This window comes from Pinus tabuliformis, chromosome 4_1, assembly GCF_031772625.1.
Source record: "Pinus tabuliformis cultivar Carrire ecotype Pingquan chromosome 4_1, CPIR1, whole genome shotgun sequence".
Lineage (NCBI taxonomy): Eukaryota > Viridiplantae > Streptophyta > Pinopsida > Pinales > Pinaceae > Pinus > Pinus tabuliformis.
The window spans coordinates 556,480,286-556,496,881 of record NC_142303.1 but is presented as its reverse complement, the minus strand read 5'-3'; the positions used below and the strand labels follow the sequence as shown (position 1 = coordinate 556,496,881).

General features: G+C 41.0%; 1 protein-coding gene across 2 annotated transcripts in view; it reads right to left on the bottom strand.

Annotated features, from left to right (window-relative positions):
• LOC149177054 (ABC transporter B family member 20-like) overlaps window positions 1-16,596 on the bottom strand; it is a 295,712-nt gene that overhangs the window by 95,517 nt on the left and 183,599 nt on the right. The window contains exons 5-9 of one of the 2 annotated variants that reach the window (XM_089420036.1): window positions 3,582-3,841; window positions 3,317-3,400; window positions 3,090-3,175; window positions 2,746-2,969; window positions 2,321-2,661 (exon numbers count right to left, since the gene is read on the bottom strand). In XM_089420036.1, the coding sequence (XP_089276162.1) occupies window positions 2,321-2,661; window positions 2,746-2,969; window positions 3,090-3,175; window positions 3,317-3,400; window positions 3,582-3,841 (995 nt within the window). Of the gene's footprint in view, window positions 1-2,320; window positions 2,662-2,745; window positions 2,970-3,089; window positions 3,401-3,581; window positions 3,842-16,596 lie in introns of both variants that reach the window. The other variant, XM_089420035.1, reaches the window with a different exon arrangement.

Genomic DNA, 16,596 nt, shown 5'->3' with positions numbered 1-16,596 from the left:
TTAAATGTGCTCGGTGGCATTGTACTAAACCGACCAGTTTGGTGAACAAAGGTTGGATCAGCACTGAACCATCCTTTTTCAATTCTAGACCTAAAGACGAATAGGTTTGGGGGTCAAACCGATCAGTTCGATCGACTCCGATCTGGTTCTAATAACATTGTTAAATAACCATAAAAGTCACATAGTGGCCCATATCTAATGCAAAAGGCATTGAAGTAATTTACACAAGCATCATCTTCAAATGTAAACAAGCTACAATGCTTGGATCTTGGAAGGTTCTCCAAAGGGCCTTAACAAACAATTTTGAGGCCAATCATCAATCAGTAGGTGCAAGTGGTCATTGGTATGGTGGGGATTTACTTCATAGAGAGTGACACATTCTTTGTACTAACTATGAAATTCCATCACCTTTGAGCAATATGATGTGAAGAGGATGCAATCGCGAGACCTGAGTTACCCCTTTCCTCAGCCTATTTCTAGCACCCCTCTTGTGTGCCTTTTCCTTGATTTTCTTTTTCTTGCATAGCTTGGTTTACAAGCTTTCATTGCTTCATTGACCCCTTTAAGATGAATCATTTATTGTTTATCAAGGTTGGGATATTCAAAGTTCCTTTCATTTTGATAGTTCATGCATTAGATTGGAATTAGGTGAGGGATAACCAAGGGAATAGAGCTTAGGCTAGGCTTTTGTCCACACACTTTCGTTCATTCTTGCCAATATTTTGCATTTTATCATTATGGTACATGCTTTTTGCTTTCTTTATGCTACATCAAACTCCTAGGACAAATTTTCTGGGTTTGTACTCAAGGATGTGGAAAACGGGGAATGAATAATGGTGATAAATAGCAATCAACCCGAAGATGGAACATGGATACAAGAAGCGATCCAAAGTGTTAAGTATGAATTATCATGAACACGTAACATCAATCAGTGTCTCCTATTTTTGCCCCTCCTGCACAGTGGAAAGAAAGGCCTCATTGAAAGTCACACTAGACTAGGGACAAGAGATAACCACCAAGGTGAAAAATGGAAGCAAGAATACAGCCAAAAGCGGTCTATCATCCAATGTAACTTGTATCCATACTAGAATGCCCTTAAACATTAATATATAAAAATGGTTAATGTACCTTATAATATATGATCAAGCTTCCTCTATTGAGTAAGCTAGATGAAATAAAGCACTGACTGGAGCACATATGGAAGACCTTTGGGGCTAGCTGTCTATGGACCATCATAGGGCTCTTGGTTGGCAAGAGGGACAAATAGGAGAAAACTTTTATCCTAGGGATTACCCACTTGGTGAGTAAAAGTGAGAATAATAGAGAAAACTATTGAAGCCTAGTTGAATACCTTGTGAAGGATTTATGTTTTGGATCAAATCTTGCTGAATGTGACAATGGAGATATTTGCATAGAAATCTGGTTTGAAGGGCTAACACAGTGAATACCATTATTTTAGAAGTGTTTAAGTGTGGTATATTTTCCTCTTGGATGTCTTGGCTGTTTTGTTACTAAATATGTTAGTGTTGGATCTTTCATCTTAATTCAAGTTGCTGCAAAATTTTCATGTTTATTGATACACACACCCTCGAGAATATTTAAAAGGTGGACCGTCATTTGGGCTCATCCAAGTAAATTTGAAGTATTTCATAAAAGAAACATAACGATAACTGCTGCATATTCATCCTAACTCTGTTTTGTCTCCTTATCATTAAAGAAAAAAGCTTTCTACGTTTGATCATTTGACTCCATAATGCCCTAACTAGATAGGCACAAGTCCTGGTGCACCCATCCATTTATTCTTTAAGGTTTTATCACACATTTTCCTACGGAAAGCCTCCTTGTGACGGAGGAGAGCCAGTCTAAAGCAAGAGAGGGCATTCATGTTGTGGTGATGATGGTCAATCCCTGTTAGCTCCTCTAAATCTGCACTCGCGCTTAAGGGTTCAACCACTTTAAGTGCACATTTATGACGTAACACATAGCATTCCTCATATAGACAACTTCCATTGTTCAAAGATGTTTGACATATTAGTTAGCTACATAATACTAAACTACTACTAGGCTTTAGCTAATCAGTAACATGTGGCTTTAGAAGGAATTTCCATTTTGATAATTACATCTTGCCAAGTTCAATGAACAGAATCTTTCATACATATAAATTGTTTAAGCAGAAAAAATCAGGAAGAATAACCAAAAGAAAGATGGCCACCATCTGACATTGAACTAAAACATAGGCACATGTTATTTAAAACAAATAATAGTTTGTCACGCACAAGTAATGCACAGATGAGAAGTGTAGAAACAAAATGCATAATACCTTTTAGGAAGCTTTGCCACCTCTTCATATCGAAAAAGTTCAGCATATAAGCCATCAGCACTCAACAACTCTTCATGAGTACCCATTTCAGCAAGCTGGCCCTCTTCCATGACAGCAATCAGATCACAATTACGTATTGGACTTAGATGACGTGCTATGATGATACTCGATCGGCCCATCATAAGTATATTTAGAGCTTCTTGAACAGCCTGCTCAGCCTCCATATCAAGAGCACCAGTGACATCATCAAGCAGTAGAATACAGGGATTGAACAGCACAGCCCTTGCAATAGCTATCTTTATCTTCTGCTCTTCAGTCAAAGATAGCCCATCTCTTTCAATCTGCAATATCACTATTTGTAAGCATATTGCCAATTCTTAATAAGTAGACTAATGATCTCATCAAGAAAGCCATTTTTTATCTACCTTAGTATCATAACCATTAGGAAGCGAGCCAATGAATGCATGTGCATGTGCAATTTTTGCCGCCTCTTCAACTTGATCTGTTGTTGCAGTAGTTCGTCCATAAATAATATTTTCCTTTATGCTCAAACTTAAAAGAGCAGGTTCATGAGTTACTAATCCTATCTGTCTTCTTAACCATTCTATGTTAAGGCTTTTGATATTTTCACCGTCCAGCAGAACTTCTCCTGCAGGCACATGCAAAGGGGGTTGTCATACTTGTTGCCATAATAGAAAAAGAAGTCTACTCTAAAACCAGACAAGCAAAAGTTCTAGGGGTTGCACATGTAATAAATTAGGAGACTCACCCAAAGTGGGATCATAAAAGTTCTCCATCAGTGGAATAATGCTACTCTTCCCGGAGCCATTCCTCCCAACCACTGCTACAGTTTTTCTGGCAGGTACAGTAAAATAAAATCCACTCAAGATTGGTATATCAGGGCGTGACATGTAGCTAAAATAGACATTACGAAACTCAATATCTCCTTGGACATCATTTAAAACTTTTCCTTCTCGAGTATTTCTTGTAGGCGACCTGCTTATCATCTCAAAAAGCCTATGTGCTGCAATCCTGCCTTGCTCAAAGGAATAGAAGTTTGTGGCTGCTTGATTCAAGCCGCTGGACCAATAAGAACTAGAAATAAGGACACGAGTAAAAAGTAAAATGCAAATGTTCCAAAGCTAGAGCACCAGATCATGTGCACAAGTATCCAGAATGTAATTAGCGATGATATTAAGAATGTACAAAGTCAAAATGTAATTCAAAATACTATAGTGATCCAAAGAAGTACAATGCTTACAGGCCACTCAGAATTATTGCGAAAAGAGCAGATATAACTTCACCACCACTGGCTCTTCTATTTGAAATCAAGAACCTCCCAAACCAAAGCTGTAGTGCACAAGAACATAGCGCAAGCCCATATGCAAAGCCAAGTCCAAGCCCTTGTACAAGACTTACTTGTATACCATATTTTAGTGTAGCCTGGAGCGAATTTGCATATGAATGCTTTCCTAATGTCTCATTCGTGAAGGCATACAAAGTTCGTATGTAGCCAATTGCCTGTTCCAACCAGCAACTCAGAATTAGCAACTCATCTGTGCAAAGTCCAACATCTCAGATGTATACACTAGAAAACTTGGAAACTTGAAAAGAAATAATAGGCAGAATTATCAAAAATAGTAAATAAAGAGCTAAGCATGCCTTCTAGAAAAATCAGGCTTGCTTTAAGGCATTTGACAAATCAAGATTAGTCCACAAATGCATGGTGATATCAACCATAACATTGGTGTAATGACCCACTTATAAAGTAATATTTATGAAATTTAATTAAATTAATTAAATTAAAAATTAAAGAAATAAAACTTTAATTCAAAATTAAGATATGCAGATAAAATCAAATCAGATTTGATTTATAAAAAAATCGACACGTATCATAATTGAGACACGATGATGGAGGATGTCGGTAATGGAAATTTATAAGAAGGAAGCGACGGTTGGAGGCAGGGAGGAGAAAAAGGAGGAGGAGAAAAACTGATACACAAAGTATGTTTATGATCAGGAAGACCTGACTTGTTCTGAGGTTTCTGGGCACGGGGGAAACAGTCTACTTCGCCTGAGAAGTTTACTGGACTGAGTAGCAAGGTTCTGCTCAGTTTGGCTGGGTGGTTTCGGTCTTTTGGTAACCGAAGCAGGAGCAGTTGAGGCTTCATCGACCGTAAGATTACAGGTAAGTACTTTCATTAGTTCTGTTAATTAAATTTATAAAATTTAGGAAGTTTTATTACAGGATCATGATCTGTAATTTTGGAAACCTTCACTGTCTCTGCATTTATTATTTCTTATTCTGTTCATAAGGAAAAGTTCTTAAAATAATTCCCAGTTCTTACAATTGGCATATTTAATTTGCTAGTTTCAGCAAGGCTTATGTTCCACATTACAAGGATACAGATTAGCCAGCATAGGATATGGTGAGAAAACAACAGTTATAAAAAGTATAAATATATATTTTATAATTCATTAAAAGAGAGGGGAAAAAAATATTTTAGAATCCCCTGCTATCCCCTGCAGTGCCTAAACAGAAACGGAATTCAAGCCCTGTTACCATGCAAACCTACAAAGGAAACTCGCCCAACAATTCTAGTCAAACAACCCTTACCACAGTTCGAAAGCCTCTCTGTTTGGACTGGTACCATTACAGTCTCAAGGGGTGTAATATTCCGACTTACTTTCACCCAATTATAATGAATTTGTCAAATCTGATCTTGCGTGATTTTTGGCAAGAAGTGGGTTGGTGACTGTTGTAGGTGCACTTTCATAATTTATTTCCAAATTACACATACACAGTGAACAACATTTGATAGGATAATACTACCAACTAGTATAAAGTTAACTATTTATTTCATACCCAGGTACTTAGATAATGCTGATATAAATTTATGAAGCGATGAACATGGGCAGCCTTGCATTAATTCAAATGATAATAACAGCAATTAACAAATAGAGAAACCTGACATAATAGTGAATCTTCCCTTTTTATATTCAGTTTTTGAGAAATATCCGCCATATACAATCCACAACCTCTGCTACAGGCATGCACATGCTGCAGGACTGATTCACACGCTCAGCAATACACATATTCAATCCAGATATTCATTCAACCTCCTTGAGAAGGCTGCCATAGGTACAAGAAAGGTACAGGAAATACTCTTTCCCAATTGTAAACTCAGATCTGAAACAACAGTGGTCTCCTTGGCACGACTTGTCACAAACAATTATCATACATACCTCTTGAAGACAGAGATTGATATAGCACGGGATATTACTGTCATGACGGGCTGGAATATGATGATCACTGCCTCTAGAGAAACTGCTACAGGCATGCATAAATTCAGCCTCAGATAACAATCTGCTAAAGGCATAAGAACAGGGTTCAAAAGGGAAATTCCAGGTCTGATCTTGAGCCCTTAGTGACTGAAATTTGGTCCCATTTCTACTGTCATTTGTAACCACATTCTCAAGCAAAACTCTACTTAACCCCTTGGAGAAACAATGCTCAGAATTCTGGTTATATTCCTGTAGTAGACAATGTTAGAAAGGAAAGGAGAGGTTTGATACACCCCTCAGATAATGATTCTGCTACAACCAACCCAGCAGCCAAGGAGATATAAATTCTGGGACTGATTTGGCAGTCTGACAACAAATGCAACCCTTCCTTGGTGATGCAAAATTCCGACCACTGTAATCTGCTGTTGTTGCTAAAGAATCTCGGCCTCCTTTCCAGGGTATATCTCAGCCTTTGCAGATGGAATTCTGAAGGTGATATGCTGAAACACGATCAAAATGCAGAGAATTCCATCTTCAAGTGGATCTCAAAATGGCTATAAATTCGGCCCTCACTCCCGGCTTATCTAATGCACACTTCTCCTTGGTACCAAATCATGAAACTCAACCTTCTACCTTATCTTTTTGGCCTGTTCCTAAAGATGAACTTTGGCTTGAGGGTTTGATGCTTGGGCAACAGTAATAGCTCCAGATTCGATCCTCCAACTATGGTGCTCGGCCTCCTTAGAAGAATAATTGCTCACGGCCTCTTGAGAAGGGAAGGACAGTCCTACAAATCAAATCTAAATGCCAATAGTCTCTGTGTAATAAAAATCTCATCAAATACCAAGACATGAATCAAAACAACCAAACGATTAAGCTCCAATAGAAGATCTGAAATAATCTTCCCTAAAAGCTAACTAGGGTCGCACTCGAAGTCCACCAAAATTAGCTATTGAGTTTCGCTGGAAACTCTTGAAACTCGCTTGAGTTTCTTCACAATGTCAATTAGAAATGACAGAATAGAATGATTTGCAATTGAGTTACCCCTTTTTTTATAATTTTTCATGGAGTCTCCCTCCCTCTAGCTTCTAAATCCTCCTTTCTTTCTTTTTATTGGTTGGGCCTAATTTCCAATATGAGACTTCTTTCCGCCATTTTGAATAAAATAATAATTTGCCTCTTTTCTCAATAAAATATTATTTTGCCGCCATTCTCCAATAAAATAATAATTTCCCTCCATTCTCCAATAAAATATTATTTGCCACCATTCTCCATTAAAATAATAATTCTTGGTTTTCTCCCTCAAAATACTATTTTTCTCCTTTTTATTTAATATCGCCAAAGAATTGGCAAAAGTCCTTAATGAATTTTTCACTCACAAAAACTAAGAACATTACAACCCTCCTTGCTAAAAATTGTTTGTCCTCAAGCAATATGTTGTTGCTCCAAACGTTGACCTAGCTAATGCCAGGGTTCCAAATGTTCCATTGAACTACGCCGGATCCATGCACCATCCTGCCATGGAGGAATCTCTCAATACCAGGATCCCATGCTCGTCACTAAATGAAACCATCCTGTTGGTACCGTAACACCCCAATCATCACTGACTGCCCAACACGCTCGTACCGGAGCCTCCTCTCCCGTAACTCTTGACTACTATATCGATAATGATCAAAACTTTGCTCAACCTGCCAAGGCAATTCAGCAATGCCAAGGCCTACCACTCCATGGCGAGCCCCAACCATGAGCAACAGCCTGCCTCGCCATATGATGAAAGCCTAAGAAATCCCCCATGGGCCAACTGGAGAATGAACTGGATCTCCTACTATCATGGCCATACTCACCAAGAAGTAGAGTGTCCACAACTCCCAAACCCTACCTGCTACGGTGACCTACTGCTAGTTGTTCGGACCCTTTTGTGTCGCATCTCTAACCCATGTATGATGCCTAATAGATAGGCACCAAGCATCAAGAATCTTCCCCAGACATGCCCAACTACTATGTTCCTACTAGAGCACATAGTGAAATCTACTGCCCCAACTCCTGATGATGCACCTGGTCACTGTCTGGGCTCTGGATACCCTCCTATAGGCAAAGTCTACAATCTCCTGCACGCATGCCCGCATAACGCCTCAAGTTGTCCTGTTGTAAGTGCGCCATGCAGCTCCATCATGGTCACCTCCCTAATTGTGAATTCAGGAGTGGAGCATACGCTACCTCCGCTAGTCAACTACCTAATGGCTAGTCATCCACAAGTTGGAGACTTGGTAAATTAATTCATAAAATATTATTTCATCCACTATGGCATTGATTTCGACAATTTTTCACAATTTAGTTCAAGATTTCCTTTACTCATGTTCCATTGCTCAACTAATTGGTCCACTGAGTCTCCAACGGCTAGTTAGAGCCTCTAATGGCTACTTAACATCACCAACAACTATTTTTGACTCTACTTTTCTCTTTAAAATTCCATTTAGCCACGTGGAAGCTAAATGTCCAATGTGCTTGACTTTCTAACAATTTTGAAACTTCGGTTTTTCTCTACTGGTCCTAATTTGTATTAGGTATCTCTTTCATTTTCCACATCACCTAGGGCATTTCCACATCATCACTTTATATGGCACGTCATCATGCCATGTGCTAGTTCTATAATAACATTTCCAATCTCCAAAATATGACACATGGGTTTTGTTTGTCTCCTTGTCCTCTTCACTTTTGACATAATGCATGTCACAAACAACCCATTGTTGCCTTTATTCTGTAACGCCATTGTTGATCTCTAAAATTTGACACATGGGTTTTGTTCATCTCTTCATGCTAATTACTTTTCAGATAATGCATGTCACAAACAACCCAATGTTGCCCCTATTCTGTCACTTAATAACATGCTTTGACCAGTTGATCAAGTTTGACCATGTTGTATCTAGCCATTGAATGCTCAAATCTGAAAATTTCCATGTGGCATGCAATCCTCTCATCATGCTCTACAATTTGAGACTTGTTTTACTTTTTGACCATCGGGACTTGTTGCCACCAGTGGGTGACCCCATAGGAGAATTTCTCTCATAGATTTGTCTTCAACCAACAGCCACCAACCCTTGACAGCCACCAGTGTAGCTGATATTGTGCCAATTAATCTTCGCTCCCTAAGCCACACATATGTCCCCTCGCCCATCTGTCAAGAGCATATGTTTGAAAGTGGGGCATCCAATCCTAAAGGTATGTCTTTCATTATGCAACCGGGTGCTTAAGATTGTTTTTCATTCAGCACACTTGGGTATGGATTATTGGGTGACTTGGAAGGAGGGAGGGTTTTCACTGTAGTCTTGTTCCCTCACCTTAAATGGGGGGTTAATCCTCAAAGCTAGTCTCGTAGGATCTCCCGTACTGGCTTATAGCTTCAGCTTGGGCACTTCTTGGGAAACACCGCTTTTGGTAGCACGATCTCACATTCTTGTTTCACATTTTTCACCCCCTTTAGCACGTTACATGTCCTTTTTCATCATCTTCCCTTTCTGGGCCCACAAGGCTCTGGTACTCCCCCTCCCCTTGTCATCATACTTGGGTCGGGCCTGGAATGTTGCCCCAGAGGTTGATGCAACTAGAAAAAAAGGATAAACGCATATCATGGCCACATACAATAGGAAATAATACCACAAAACGCAAAAGATGGTCAAGAAAATAAAAATAGTGTGGGCAAAAGCCAAACATGAGCTCTACCCCTTATCATTATGGCCATCATCCTGTTTCCTAGGGCCCCCATGAGTGCCCCCTACATCAATAAAGAACCCATGCATGTCCCAACCCCTGGTGGGCGATGAACTACCTCACCTTAAGGAGGCTAATCACTGTTTATATCATACACGACATGTTGTCATAACTTGGAGCCCCAAGCAATATAATAAAAGAAAAATCAAAAAACGGCAAAAGGAAAATGAAGAAGGATGGAAAAACAAAGGTCGTGGTAACTCATGTACCACGAATGATCCCTCCTGTGAAAATTTATGAATCTACACATCATAAATCTTACTGCATGTTGAAGTTTCTAAGTCTAACTGTTAGAAACCCTTCATGTACTTCATTGATTTATTCCCACCTACTTGTTATGTTACTTAACAAGTTATTTACCATGTAAATATTGGAAATAAATACAAGTACATGCTCAACAAAAACAAGCACACAAGTGACACTGTTGTTTTTGGACTAATGTCCCCAGAAAAACCCAATGCGGGAAAATTGGTGCAGATATCTAAGGGTTTGATTTATTAAGCAGTTTCAAATACAACATGGGTGCCAAATCCGGCTCTCCCAACAGAGAAAAATATCGGCAGTAGTACCTCTCTACTCGGAAGCAAATATTCTGGCTTAAACCCCGGATAAACACTCCAACAGCTCCAATCTGCCCCACAAAACCCCAGCTTCAGCCTCTAGGGACAACGTCAGTACTCTCTAGCCCAGCATTAGCCCAACGTCACTCTAGCTTGGCCTGCATCAATCCTCTGGCCCTCTGCGTCACTCATGCTGGCCCTCTGAGGCACTATGCTGCTCCTTGCTGCCTCTGCGTGAGCTCTGGCTGGCTCTGCGTGGACCCTTCGCTGGTTATGTGTCCCTCTCCCCTGCGACTGCATTGATCCTCCCGGTGTTATCTCTACCTCTCTGCTTCTATATTCACTGCCCCTCAGCTGCAACTCTGATCACTCTCTCAACTTTCTCAGCAAACCCAGCCCGAGAAAGTCGAAATCTTCATCTCTTGGTCCATTCTTTTCTAGTTGACAAACCAACGGCCGAGATTAAGTCCCTAATCAATGGCTAAGATTAGATCTGGCTTGATCCATGACTTTTGGACCATTCTAACACAGTTTTATATTAATTCACATTAATATTTTATTTTCCATAAGTTTAGATTTATGGACTTCATTATAAATATTAATTATTTTAATATCTCCCAAACTGTTTAGAATCTGCCCAAACCCTTTCTGGGTATTGGAGATTTCATGTGCCTTAGCCTCTCCACCAATTTTCGTCGCTAGAGCACATCCAATGCTACCCGAAATCAACACTCCCTCTTAGAGAGCACTGTGCTCTAGCAATACTCCTCACTGAGTATCACCCTGATCATCCAGCATCGGTCCCTGTGCTGATCCTAGGCTTGTTGCCCATCATCTGCACTGTTGCATCATGTACTGCTACCCATGGCCTTGCCACTGCTGCATCCGTACTGCAACTCCCTCTCATCTTGTTGCATCGTGTTACCCATAGCACTGTCACTGCTAACTGTTGCACTACAACCCAGTTACTGAGAAGTAAGTAACTGATCTCCCAACTCTGACATCTCTGTTAGGCTAGAGACACCCTCGATGCTAAAACTCCCTCTGTCGCTGACAAGTGCTCCCTCTTTGACCTCTGCGCTGTTGCAGCAGCTCCATGCATCTCGCACCATTGCACACCTCTCTGTGCCATCTTGCACTGGTGCAGCACTCCCGTGCTTCTCACACTGCTGCCTCACGATGTCCTAAGAATCCTGCACTGTAGTTCCCTCTATCGCCCATCTGCATCCATCTCTATTGACATCTGCCAGTACTACTACTCCTCTTTGGGGCTCCCGTAGCAAGGTATAATCCAAGAGGTTGAGTACCTCGAGGATCCTGCCCCTAATCACCTGTAGTCCATCTGACTATAGCTCGATGTCTCCCCACTTCCACTCAAGTGGTGTGTGTGCACTCATGGCACAGTCATCGTCTATCTCCACTTCCTTCTCTGCCCTTGTTGGTGTTGCCTTAGTCTCGGAGGCCTATCCCTTACTCTTCTTCCTTGGACACTGGGTCACATAATGACCCAGCTCCCCACAATGGAAGCATTTGACCTTGGAGAGGTCCTTCTACTTCCATTTCTCCAGCTTTCCCTCAGATGCTAGGGCAGCATCCACCTCCTCCTCCTTCTTGATTCTGATCCCCTTGTCACTGCTTCCCGCCTTGCTCAGCCTTCTGATCTCTTCTTGGCAAAGAGCAACCCACATTTCCTCCCAATCTTCTGAGACTGCGATCAAGGCTGTTCTTACCATCAATTCTTGATTTGGTGTGGCCCCTATTGAAGTCAGTTGATTCTGGATCTCCTTCAATCGACCGCGGAAGGGGTCAATCTGTTCTCCCTTCTACATCTGGTATGATTGCAGCTGATTTTCTAGCAACATCCTTCTCTACACAAATATGTTGGTACAATTTCTTAGGGCCTCCCACATCTCATTGGTCGTGTCCTTTTCGGCAATATGTGGTACCACATGGTCCTTGACCTCGTCAAAAATGATGTTCTTGGCCCTCACCATTGCCTCCTCGTACTTGTCGTTATCAGTTGGGTCAACTGGGATAGCTATCGTCCTCACACAACGAAGTGCTTGACACGATTTCTGTCAAGAACGAATAAGATCTAGCCTTCCAAACTACGAAGTTTGAGGCTCCATTGAGTCTGTCCTGGTCTCTTACCCCGTTCATTGCCATCTTGTTGCTCCTCTACTTCCCTCCTGGAAGTTCTTGGTGTGACTCCCTCTGAGCCTCAATTTCCCTCCTGGAAACCCTTCTGCCAATGTCGAGATACCCCCACTCCGATCGTTAGTGCAGTTGCACCACTAATCCGGATTTCTCGACTAGAAATCCTCGGTAGCAACTCCCTCCTCCTTGGCCTTGCCCTATTAGGTATTGCTCTAACTACAGTACCCCGACAGCTCCACTCTGCAACTTTCCCATAGCCTATTAAACCCCAACAAACTGAAGGTTAGAGCTCCTAGGCTCTGCGCAATCCCGGCACTGGCAAATCAGATTCCTTAGCCAACTGTGTCAACCCTCCTGGCCTCAGCGTGGCTCTGCGTGAGCCTGTCTTTGCCTGCCTCAGCCTCTACACTGCCTCCTCTTGGCTCGAACTTGATGACGCAGGCATTGCGTCACCCCTTCCTTGTTTCTTCTCTGCTAAGAACAGCGTCTGTCACTCGAGACAGTGGTTTTCTGTTGTTGTTGTTATGCTCGGTTGATGTCCTCAATTCTCTTGTGATCTGCAACCACGCTCTAAAACCATGTTGAAGTTTCTAAGTCTAACTGTTAGAAACCCTTCATGTACTTTACTGATCTATTCCTACCTACTTGTTATGTTACTTAACAAGTTATTTACCATGTAAATATTGGAAATAAATACAAGTACACCCTCAAGCCTCCTCTTATACTTTTCTCGTTGACAAATCAACAGTCGAGATTAAGTCCCTAATCAACCTCTAAGATTACATATGGCTTGATCCATGACTTTTGGACCATTCTAACACAGTTTTATATTAATTCACATTAATATTTTATTTTCCCTAAGTTTAGACTTAGGGACTCCATTAAAATATTAATTATTTTAATATCTCCCAAACTGTTTAGAATGTGCCCAAACCCTTTCTGGTTATTGGAGATCTCATGTGCCTTAGTCTCTCCACCAATTTTCGTGGACTTTTGGACCATTCTAACACAGTTTTATATTAATTCACATTAATATTTTATTTTCCCTAAGTTTAGACTTAGGGACTCCATTAAAATATTAATTATTTTAATATCTCCCAAACTGTTTAGAATCTGCCCAAACTCTTTCTGGTTATTGGAGATCTCATGTGCCTTAGTCTCTCCACCAATTTTCGTGGCTAGAGCACATCCGATGCTACCCCAAATCAACACTGCAATCACTGGTTTATCATCTCCTACTAGTTTTTATATTCAACAAGTTATTTAATTATTTAAACAGTGATGAAAACACTATTGCAGATTACACATATATATAGATCATGAACTGAGAATAGAATAAGACAAATACACAAGGGACACCGTTATTTTTGGACAAACGTCCCCGAAAAAACACAATGTGGGAAAACCAATGCAGCAGACGAAGGTTTTATTATTATGCAGTAGCAGAAATTCTAAGTACAATAATTTGCATGCCCAACTGGCAATCCAATCTGAGAGAAATACTGGCAAAAATATCTAAGGGATTTTACCTCCTCCTCAAGCAATCCTCACCCCAACTGGCCACAGAAAAATGCTCCAACAAGCCCCTGCATCAACCTTTTATGCAGGCCAATCTCGCACTCCTCTGAAACTGCTTCTAAATCAGTTGTTTTCCCTGTAGCTGCTACTAGAAGTCGTTGACCAGGCCCTCTACAAATATTACTGACCTCTGGCACCTGAAAACACCCTGCTCTTCAGCCACATCGAATTGCCTTCTTAAGGTTCTACAAAATCCCCTACGCAACCTCCTAGAGAAATAATACAAACTCCTCTCCTCACTCTTTCGGAACTGAAAACTCCTCTGGAAATGTGCTATTCAACTCCTCTGCCCCCTGTTTCTCAATCACTGGCGCGACCTCACTGCTGAACTGGAGAAATAATACAGCCTCCTCTCCTGCCTATTCCAGAACTGAAAACTCGTCTGGAAATATGATACTCTACTCCTTTGCCACGTGCTACTCGATCACTGACATGATCTCACTGTTGAATCACCTGCTACTAGAAAATAGAACTACCTTGATCACTAAGTATTTGAACCGGTGTTTACTTTCCATCTACCCCATTGACCTCCTCTTATAATCTCCAGTTGAGACATCAACAACCAAGATTAAATCTTAATCAATGGTTGAGATCATCCTAAGTCGATCCATGTGAATTTCTAGAGAATTCCCACCTCTCTCAATTAATTTTCATTAAATTTCATTAATTTTCTAGAGAATTTCCCTAAGTTTAATTCAATTGAGTTGTCTCTAGGTGGAATTTCCATAAACGATTTATGGGTTCTGAAGAACTCGTGTGTTTTAGTGTCTCCACAAAGTTTGAGACTAGACCACCATCTGATGTTATAGAAACTAACACTCCCTCTTAGCGAGCAACGTGTTCTAGTGTTGCACGGCTACAAAACCCTGTCTTTGCATCATCCTCCCATACACGTTGCTAATGTCTCACAATTGTAGTTGCTTGCCACTATCCATCAACCACAGCACTAACTCTAATTCATCTGCTTTTGGTTGTTGCTGAACCATGATGCATCTATGTTGTTGCGAACACTACACTATACAACCTGTACTGCTACCAACTTTGCATCTGCATTGCAACCCAACTAATACTCCCTCTCACACTTGTTGTGTTTGTTGCAACTGAGAAGTATCTAAATCAACTCTCTCTGTGCTATAATTGTCTCCTGAGTCTCACACTGCTACTAGCCTCTGCACTATCCACTAGGGAATTTCCTTGTTGATAAATCTACATTGTGCCTCCTACACTGCCATCAACACTACTACTGCAACTAGTGTGCAACTGTCACTTTAGAACTGATTGCACCAACTGACATTTATCGCCCTGCTACTAAATACTGTGGGCCCATATAGCAAGGGTAATGATCCATGAGAAGAGCAAGGGTAAGGGTCCTGCTACTAAATATTGTTGCTACTCTCTATCGATCCTGCTCAAATCTCAGCAACTCTCGAACTAAAGTTCTACATTGCCCCACCTCTCTCCTGGAGGTATAGCTAGCTGCATACATGGAAAATTATTTCTCTGACCTAGAGGAAAGATTATCGATCTCTGCAGATGTTTCCGCTTGATCCTACTTTCCTTCTTGTCCTTCTTCCTTTGAGGACACTGGGTACTGGAGTAGCCAAACTCGCCACACCTGAAGCACTTGATCTTGGACAGATCTTTCTTCTTCTTCTCTCCCTATGAGCCTTGTCCTTGATTAGGACCTTTCGCTTTCCCTTTTGATGCAAAGGCCACATTTTCTTCCTCCTTCACACCCTTCGACCCATTGTTGCTATCCCACCCAAGCAACTGATATCGTCCCAGAATGCCCTGGATGAAGGTCTCCCAATCCTCAATGACATTGTTGAGGGCGAGACACGCAAGTTCTGTAGATGGAGGCGACTCTCCTACAGCTACAAGCTCACACCAGATATCCTTAATTCTAGTGAGATAGGGGTTGATGCCTTCACCCTTCTACATTCGAACATTCCCCATATTTTCCTTCAAGAACACCTTCCGTTGCTCAAAAGGATTCTGATATGGTGAGGCATAAGCATCCCACAATTCTTTGGCTGTATTCCTGGCCGCAACGTGTGAGACTATATGATTGTGAACTCTATCGAGAATCAACTGCTTCTTCTTGAAATTCGCTAGTTGATCTAGATCTGTAGGCAAAGCAACAACATTTTTTGTGTACTGCTTCAGACCATATTCATCTAGCAGGAATGCCATCCTAGCCTTCCAGATACAATAGTTCGATGCACCCAGTCCTATACCTGAAGTCCTGCTGAAGCCATCAGTGCAAAAACTCAAGTTGGGACAAAAATCTCCCTCTTTGAACTACTCCACTGCTAGCATTACTACTCGCACTCCTTCCAAGAGTGAGAAAATATGCCTATTACAATTGGAAATTTTGGATTTCTGAAACTAGAAACCCTCTTAGAGAAACTCCCTTTATGTGTGCAATTTCTCTTCCTTTTATGCTCGAATCTGCTCAACAATTCTGCTGCGCGGCATTCCGAAAATGATTTCAAAACCTATCTCTGCCTACTAGAGCTCTGCTCTGAGCAATTCCAACTTTTCCTACCACTCTGTAACTGGAAATTGAACTTCTACTCTGCTACTTTCATTGCTTGGCTAGGCCCTGCACAGACCTTGGAGAAATTGTGTCGCTACTCCCTCTAGATAGCGAATTTCTCCCTTTTCAACTCTGAGCTAATGATCCAATCAAACTTGTTCTGATACCATGTGAAAATTCGTTGAAATGCAACAACTAGAAACTATTCTTCTAACTGGTTAATTATTAAGCAGATTATTTGCTATGGCAAACAACAAATAATTCACACTGCAATTCTTCACAAATAAAGTTGAGGTGCCGAAATAAAATACGTGGAACTAAGAAATATAGAGCAATCACACACACAAATTGACAATGTTATTTTTAGACAATTGTCCCCGGAAAAACCC